The sequence below is a fragment of the Oncorhynchus mykiss genome, chromosome 25, assembly GCF_057628025.1.
Source record: "Oncorhynchus mykiss isolate SJ-2025 chromosome 25, ASM5762802v1, whole genome shotgun sequence".
Taxonomy (NCBI): Eukaryota; Metazoa; Chordata; class Actinopteri; order Salmoniformes; family Salmonidae; genus Oncorhynchus; species Oncorhynchus mykiss.
Window position 1 is genome coordinate 22473358 of NC_143046.1, and position 9208 is coordinate 22482565.

The 9208-nt window shown below is 38.2% G+C and overlaps 2 protein-coding genes across 13 annotated transcripts in view; both read right to left on the minus strand.

Moving 5' to 3' along the window:
- The window catches only part of LOC110504785 (protein FAM13B), a 59886-nt gene extending 57193 nt beyond the window's left edge, over positions 1–2693 (minus strand). For all 12 annotated transcript variants that reach the window (XM_090219415.1, XM_090219411.1, XM_090219413.1 and 9 more), the window contains exon 1: positions 2349–2693. The gene's annotated coding sequence lies outside the window, so the exon portion shown is untranslated. The remainder of the gene's footprint in view (positions 1–2348) is intronic.
- A 2541-nt stretch (positions 2694–5234) lies between these two features.
- On the minus strand, positions 5235–8507 carry cxcl14 (chemokine (C-X-C motif) ligand 14). Its single transcript, NM_001281358.1, has 4 exons — positions 8441–8507; positions 7329–7434; positions 5719–5832; positions 5235–5250 (listed from the first exon to the last, which is right to left on the minus strand). The coding sequence occupies exons 1-4, from the start codon at positions 8505–8507 to the stop codon at positions 5235–5237; spliced, it is 303 nt and encodes a 100-aa protein (NP_001268287.1).
- Positions 8508–9208: the final 701 nt, after the last annotated feature.

A 9208-nucleotide genomic window follows, 5' to 3' on the forward strand; every position in this document is an offset into this window, starting at 1 on the left:
GGACATTCAAAGACTTGTCCCAAAGCCACTTCTTTGTTGTCTTCGCTGTGTGCTTAGGGTCATTGTCCTGTTGGAAGATGAACCTTCGCCAGAGTCTGAGTTCCTGAGCACTCTGCATCAGGTTTTCATCAAGGATCTCTACGTACTTTGCGCCGTTCATCTTTCCCTCGATCCTGACTAGTCTCCCAGTCCCTGCCGCTGAGAAACATCAACACAGCATGATACGGCCATTACCACGCTTCACCGTAGGGAAGGTTTTCTCCAGGTGTGACGCTTGGCATTCAGGCCAAAGAGTTCCATCTTGGTTTCATCAGACCAAAGAATCTTGTTTCTCATGGTCAGAGTCCTTTAGGTACCTTTTGGCTAACTCCAAGTGGGCTATCCCTAGATCTGTGCCGACACAATCCTGTGTCTGAGCTCTAAGGACAATTCCTTTGACCTCATGGCTTGGTTTTTGCTCTGACATGCAGTCAACTGTGGGATGTTATATAGACAGGTGTGCGCCTTTCTAAATCCCATCCAATCAAGTGAATTTACCACAGGTGGACTCCAATCAAGATGTAGAAACATCAAGGATGATCAACGAAAACAGGATGCACCTGAGCTCAATTTTGAGTCTCATAGCAAATGGTCTGAATACTTATGTAGAGACGGTATCAATTTTTTATTTTTAATACATTTGCAAAAATTTATAAAACTCATTTTAGTTGTCATTATTGGATATTGTGTGTAGATTGACAAGTATTTTTTATTCATTTAATCAATTTTAGAATAAGGCTGTAACATAAAATGTTGAAAAAGTCAAGGGGTCTGAATACTTCCCGAATGCACTGTAAGTTAGACAATGAACGCAATTGCATTTTATTGATGGCAATATCAATGCAAAGTGATACCATGACAAGATCCTGAGACCCATTGTTGTGCCATTCATCCACCGCCATGATAAGGATCCACCCCATGTCGCAAGGATCTGTACACAATTCCTGGAAGCTGAAAATGTCCCAGTTCTTACACGGCCTGTATGCTCAGACATGTCACCCGTTGAGCATGTTTGGGATCCTCTGGATTGAAGTGTATGACAGCGTCTTCCACTTAAATATTATCAATCACTTAAAAATCTACAGTATCAGCCATTTTCAGAAACACCCTTCAGTGCCCAATGATATTTCAGCAGCAGGTATAAAATAATGACAGGCTAACTATATAGCCAATTTAAAATATAACTTAGAGCAGTTCTTGCTAGTTAACCATAGTTAAGCATTAATGGAGCCTTTCTACAAGCACTGAAACTTTGGAAATATTGGATTTCCCTATTAAATAGGAGCAATGTAATTGCGACAACGTAAAAAATATTCTAATAGACAAATAACTTACTAATATATATATATATATATAAATAAACATGCCTAGTTAGATACCTTGCTCTGAAGTAGCCTACCTTATTTGATCCCTGATTTATTAATCTAATAAAAGACAAAAGTATTTGGTTGTAAAGTTGCCTGCACAACCAGGAGCTCCCCAGATGGAGGGTTGACCACATGTTGACAACCTGTAATTAACGGTACAGTTCTACTTTGTGGGGGGTTAAGTGCCTTGATCAAGGGCACAACGGCAGGTCTACATGGGATCAGACACAGCAGCCTTCCAGTGTCAATTATCTTAACTTTTTCTATGTAGGCTATAATAAGTCATGACAATGGGGTCAAAATTCATAGAGAAGTCATGGAAAATGTGTATAAACCCTTAACAGTGAATAATCAGAGGTCTCTAAAGCATAATGTAATTTGTGAATTTCGGTGAACATAGTCTAATGGACGGACTTGGAAAGATGAAAGCTCCTGCACTGTCATCATTTGAAAGGGCCGCTTCTCATCTTTCAAAACATGTATCATGTTTTCATATATGGTTTGACACCAGCAAAGTATGTTCATTAATGTACGCAGAGGTCATGGTCTCAGTAAATGCAGGAATTCCAAAACTCTCCTAGCGATGATGCAACAATGCCAATATGGCGATTTACAGTTAGCTGGTGTTCTAAAGCCAAACGTTAGTGTTTCAATTCCCCTTTAAGTTAGCAAGCTAACTAGCAAACGCTGCTTTTCCAAGCTTGCCAACGTTTGCTAGCTAGCATACAATTATTGGCAATGGTTTAAATGAAAACAATGAACATCTTTAGCAAGACGTTTTGCCAAATGCATAACCATCACACAGCCTGTGAATGTGTCTACAGAACAATGCAATTATTTAGTCAAACAAACAGCAAAAAATACATGTACACATAATTAGGAAATGTAAGCTAGCATGCTAACGATGTTAGCTAAACTGGCTTGCAAATGTTGTGCACCTACCAGGTCAAATCCAACAGGAACGGAGAGCAAAAACCATCAATTCTCGTTTTGAGTCTTTAATTAACGTCTTAACGGACGACAAATTTGATCAAAATGAAACAGATATTAGCAAACAAACAATGTCGAAAACACAGCTAGCTATTTGAAAACAATTCGGTTCCTGTTTGTTAAAATTCAGATGCCGTTCGCAGCTCACACCCACAAGAAATGAAGCTGCCAAATGTTATCCCCGCCTCTCCCATCGAACAGGTTTGTATTCATAAGGCACCAAACGATTTTGTTTTACTTAAACAGGAAGGGACTACATGAACTTGTCCAATAATAACAGCTTGTTTTCGTTTTATAGTGCACATTTTATTTTACGTTTTTCTACGTTGTGCTCTAATGAATATTACCCAGATGCACCACCAGACAACCAAATTGAAAACTTCCTCATTCATCCACATCGCATCTCACATCAGTAGCAGCAGGCAAACACCACCATCTGAATGTCAGATACACTAACAGCATTGCAGCCGACTCAAATGCAGAATATATAATATCTAGCTATATTTTGTCATTACACATTTTGAAGAGACAGTCACAGTTTAGACAATCTGAATGTTTACCAGGTGTTTTTCAGGTAAATGTACATACAGTAATGCTGCCTACAAAAATAATTGACCATATTAATAAATATGCAAGTGTCAAATTGTCTATACATACAATTGCACTCGTTCACATATAATTTTTAACAAATTAAATTATATGGCCTGAAAATAATAATTACAACATATAACTAGCTACTGCTTGAAAATGCACTGGTCACGGCGGGCTAAAAGGTTTTACTTTTCAGACTGTCCCAACCTGAATATATTCGATCAATAGATTCGACATGATTACAAACCAAAGATTACTTTATTTGATACAGACTGTTTATCTTGGATTTGAAATGTAATAATTTGGTACTGTCCACAATGATCAGATAGAAAGAGTTATTGCGCCATCTACTGGGGAAAATACGAGATAGTTTTTGCTGTTGTTGCCCTGCTCAATAAAACAACAACCATAATCTCAATGCGTTCTTCATCAGTGTCCCTACCAGATTTAAATCGCAAACTTGTTCCATTGTTTGTTTATTATTTGAGATTGGTAGCCACACAATTCAATTTTCGAAAACAGTGTTTGTGATGCAGACATCTCTGCATTTCTATAAAGGCAAATGCAAAGTTGCAGTGCGATATAATCGCGTGTGCTGTCTGTGTGTTGGGTCCTGTCTGAGATACACTGAAAATAAGGAAAGACTAATTGTTTCTAATCTGTGTAGTGTCTTTGTTGCTCTGCCAGAGAGTTGGCTCAGTGACGAGTTCATTAAGTACTACAGCACCATCTAGCGATAACAAATGGACTGATGTTTTGATATTTAGACTACGTGAACGCTCATAGATGTGTGGAGTGAAAATACAACGTTGATTTAGCAACTAACATACAATATCAAGGAAACAATAAAAGGGATGTTTTAGACAGTGCTTTTGAAATGTTTTATATAGCTGTGCTTGTTGACATACACTCCTTAGAATGTTTTTAATGTGTGCTTGGTGGGTCAGTCCAAACAGATACTCCAAAATTCTCTTACCGAACGAACATTTAAATAGCAAAACAACAAAAACTCAATAATACAATACATTACACTAGAAAGTCTGAGATGAATTCATTCTCACTAACATAGGCTATTGGTCTATTTACAAAATGTTTATTGATATATGTATACCTTCTTTGAAGAAAATGTATATTGAGCATTCTGTTTTGGTGAAATAAAAATGTAACCGTCATTGTAACAATGTATATCAATGGCTTACAAAATAACCACACCTTCCTGAAGGTTATCATTCAGAAAGGTATTGGATAATATCACGAAAATGCTTTACAATTTCATGATTCAATGTCTTGATTCTTATGATGTACAATTAGATATATCTTGATAAGATTACTTTTCCATAGGTAATGATGAAGAGTTTATTCTACAATGGAACATATTGACATTGTAGACATCCAGTCTTTGTAAAATACAGCAGAAGAACACTGAAGACATCAGGAAAATGATACAAAATACGACAAATGGACAATTTATTATACAATAGCTGTTTACAATAGTTCCTACCAGGTACAGAAAATATATGTCTTACAAGATCTAAATTAACAGGCTGACTTTACATACCCCTCATAATAACCTACAACTGATTTATTGCATAATGGAAAGGGAATGGCACCAAGGACATCTAAAATGACATTGACCTAGTCATCTGAATGTGTTTCTTTCTCTTCTACACTATTCTCTTTGAATGGACTCAAATGTACAAAATGAATGATATACATAGAGTTGTTTTTAAATAATTATCTTCATCACATTCGCTAGACACGTATACAGTGTGCTATGTTTGACACTTCTGGAGTGCACAGCAAGATACAGCAGGATTACTCCCAGTTGGTACAATAACAAGAACCCTATGTTCCTTTCCTCTTACAAGACATCCACATACTGTAGTCACCAGAATAAACAAATGGTTCAAGGGCGTACAAAACATCTCCTATTCGAAAGAAAAACACATTGGGCCAGATTAATGAAGGACCTCTTTCACAGCATTTCCTCCTGTATCATCTTTCACAGCCTTGAACGTTGGCATTGGAGAAATATGACCATTATTACAGTTGAAATGACTTAAGTGAGTAACAATAATTAGCCTGATGGCCAACTTAAACGGCACCAGAAAACTAGACATCACTGCTTGATAAATGTCACTCCAAGACCAAGTACTGATTTCTGGGAGATAATGTCTTGTTCTTCACAAAAACAGTCTTAATGTTTTTTTTCTCTCACTCGTTCCCTTTGTGTACATAATCTATATGTTAAGCTTCATACACCCTACAAAGGAGACAATAAAAAAGTGTTAAATACAGCCAAATATCATACAAAATTAGATAGCTATATAGATTCCTATAACCAAACTTTCAATAGCACTATAATACACTATAGTTCGTATTATGAACAATAGGTGCCAGTTCTGTTCCTATTAGGCAGTGTGTAACATAACCATCTGTAAAATGCTAAATGTGTTTCAACTGCAGTACAGATGTAGGATCTTCATTTGAGCCAGTTTGCTACAGCAGGAAAATGATCCTGCAGCAACAGGAAATGTGAATTATTATGTAGATTATAATTAATGATGAAAACTTCAGAAGCCTTATTAAATCTCAAATACACTACAAGTTTTACATTTCCTGCCTTGCAGTAAAGTTCTCCTGGAACAGGGTGATTAAAATAAGATCTTATATCTGTATGCAACAGCAGTACTCTTACAACTTTAGTTCATGGAGTGGGATGACCTCTCACCTATGCTTATCCTTCCAGATCCGGAACCACTTGACCAGGTTTTTGGTGCTTTGCAGTTTGGGGTGCAGACAGTACTCCTGCCCCTTGAAGCGTGACACATTCTCCATGGTGACACTGACAAAGAAGCGAGGAAAAGTGTAAGAGAAAATAGCTAATCCACCTTACTGCTTTAGAATCATAATTGGTTGGTTAATGTTAGCTGCAAAGTAATTATAACAACACAAGCAATGTGGTAAGAATACTGCAAGAACTTTAATACATTCTATCTCTGACATCTTAAATGTAAACACTCATGGAGGGGTTCTATGAACAGGCTTTACAAACAGCACTGGGTGGGCAGGCCTATACATTATCTCTGAGCATGGCCAGATGAACCCATTGACATTCAGAGCAGCAGTTAGAGATACTAGTCTGTCTTTATGGCATATTTCGGCCGGTCATGACATGTGCTGTGTGTTGTGCCCAGAGCTATGCAGGGGCTTCTCAAATCAATCTCTTATTAGTGTGTCTGCTTCTTAGTGAAGGATTCACCTGCCCAGCCAAAAGAGGTCTTGGTTAAATTGGAGTTGGAAGCGCTGCTGTGACAGTTTGGGTGCCCCACCCCCCCAGAATGTTAAATTCTGAGATGTGACCCAATGCCAGCCAACAAAGGAGAGAAGGCGTACTCTTTCTGGAGCCTGCTGAGTCTCAATTTACACTGAGGTCAGTGGCCCCACCATCTTATGCAAGCAGGCCTGCTTTAACTGGTTGGCATTAATCTGCCTGAAAATGAAGTTTATCACATTGACCCCAGGACAGTAGTAAATAAAGCAGTAAATAGCAGTTTAATAGTCCAAGGGACAACACAACTCTTTGTTGGACGGACTCTATAGTCTTAAGATCATATTGAGAGCAATGTACTGTACTCCATAACAGCAGGATAAAACACCATTTGTTTTCAAGGTATTTCTATGCTGTTGATGGGAACACATTTCTGTGTGATACCTCAAGTGAACAGCAGATGGCGAAAGAGTATGTGACCTTTTACAAAAGTAAGGTCTGCTTCCACCGAAAATGACTCAAATGTAAGATCAGTGTCTATTTGACAATGGGGTCTGATGCATGCAGTAGTATAGGGCAATACAATTCCCTTTGGAACCCTCAAAAAGAGGTAAACAGTCACTCTTATCTGGAGAGAGAAAGTCCCTATTGGATGCCAAAGCCACTCACACCGACAACAGTAGCTGTCTGTGCTGTGGTCCAGTTGAGCAAGCAATGCTTAAAAAGTAATAGATCAAATGATAGGGAATAATAGGCGACTGGATGGTGCATGTGGACAAAGACCATCATTTACTGTCTAATTTAAGGTAATACGTTTTGTCAAGAATGTATAGATTGGGGAGTTATCAGATTCCATTCCAGAGCAATATATTTATAGGTCAATCAGCTGCTTTGATACAGTAGGAGATTAGAACATCAGAGTGACTATTTAGACAAGACACTGCATTTGGCAAACAAACAGAATAGCACACAATGACATCTCTGAAACAAACAGAACATCGGATTGACAATGGCAATGCAGAAAGAGAGAGAGAGCAAGAGAGAGATACATGATTCAAAGAAAGACTCACAATATCATCTTCTCTTGGCAGAAAGGATGTTTGGGTTTAATCTCCAGCTTTTGCACATCCTTGTAGCGAATCTTTGGCCCTTTTCTTGTGCACCTGCACTTGTAGGCTGTGAAGAAAACAGATGTATTTTATAAAAGCTTTCAAATAAACACTTTGGTCTGAACGTTTTCAGCCATCTGTAGACTAGCTCTCTGGTATGATTTCCTGACTTCACACAGATTGCCAGGTGCAGCATAGGCCTAGTACTCACTAAACCTGTATGGAATAAAACAAACAGAACGATTTAAGAGGGCTCAGTAACGGCAGTGTAAAACAGAAAAACGTAATTATTATCTCCACTGTAAATCAAGGCGCGCGGTTTCCCGCGCAAGCATGTGGCCAGGCTCGTGCTCACTATGGATCTTGTGACCCACATCTTCAAGGCGACCTCATCAACCATCTCCAATTCCTCAATGCATTACAATTCTCATCATCAACCACGATAACTGACCAAGACTAATCAGAAAAAACGATTGCAGTCAGAGTGCAGTACACTGTAGTATAACTTCAGTATGCTACAAATACTTGTCCAAAATATGAGGTAATTTTGCAGTGTAACTACAGTTACAGTGCAGTATAACTGCAGTTCAACTGCGTACACTGCAGTTATTCTTCAATTACTGCATCCAAAATACAACAGTTGAGTGCAGTTACTGCACTTTTACTGCAGTTTCAAAACTGTAATATGTTTTGTTAGGTGAAGACCAGCACCGGCTAACCACCATGAATTGGATAAATGTAAAACTATGAAGAATACATTTGATACAAAGTAACCTGGCTACAGACTGTGGGTGAGTGGTGAACATAACAAACGAACAAAGCCAAAATTTTACAAAACAACCCAAGAAGTACAACACAGTAATATCTCAATGGTTATAAACAACAATAGCCTACTGTTGCCAAAAGTGAGCAAGCAGATTTGGAGATGGTAAATGAATGGCAATGGTAAAACATTACAGGTGCAATTTGGCTGCCAAACCAACCAATTGTTTTTAAAAACTCATTACCATCAGTTTAACATGTAAAATGCTTAAAACACGTTTTTCATTACTCAAATAGTAATAGATAATTACCTTCAGCTTGTAGGGAATATAAAGCAATAATTAACAAAAGCAACGCTGCTGTTGTACAACGATGCATCTTGTCTGCTGATTCGGACCTCCCGACTGGTTTCGCTTGGTAAAAATCACTCAAACAACACTTTCCTTGTATTCGCTCCTTAACTTTAGAGATGACAGGAGGAACAGTATTTGATCTCTATTCTTCCGAATACTCTCGAGTTTTGACGAACTCCTTAGTAGCTCGGGACGAGCGCTCAGATCAGATGAAATGTAATCCGCATTTGACGGCACTCGCGTTTCTTGCCTTTTATCCCCCCTACATGTTGTTGAGCAGCAGCTTTTAAAAACCAGCTCTGTCCCATCTCATTAATATGCACAGCCAGCCAACGAATCAAACACTTGAAAAAGACAAGTGGAATACATAAAAGAGAGTGGAATAGTTATGACAAAACACTAAAGAAGGAGAGGAAAATGGAAAGTTTAGAATTAGATTAGCCTACTAATTATATATTTGATTTAAGTTATTATGCTGATTTTCAAAGTTGCCTGGGACAGCTAGAGCAACTTTCCACAAACTATTCTAACAGTGTAGGATCATTTGTGCATGGCCCACACTGCCTCTCCATTCCAAATATTTATTTTCAGGCTGATTGAATCTACTGACACATGTTTCTAAGGCAAACATGTCTTATAATCACAGTAGTGGTGAAATAGTACTTTGGTGCCTTCTCAAGACTTTTCCAGCAATTTAGAGACATCAAAGACGTTCCAAAGGGATTA

What these genes read in the sequence shown, in the direction of transcription:
- cxcl14 (NM_001281358.1), bottom strand. Translation starts at nt 8,507, where the DNA reads ATGCATCGTTGTACAACAGCAGCGTTGCTTTTGTTAATTATTGCTTTA. An exon ending in ATATTCCCTACAAGCTGAAG is followed by an intron (nt 7,435 to 8,440) that starts GTAATTATCTAT and finishes TTTTCTTCACAG; the next exon opens with CCTACAAGTGCAGGTGCACA. An exon ending in TGCCAAGAGAAGATGATATT is followed by an intron (nt 5,833 to 7,328) that starts GTGAGTCTTTCT and finishes CTTCTTTGTCAG; the next exon opens with TGTCACCATGGAGAATGTGT.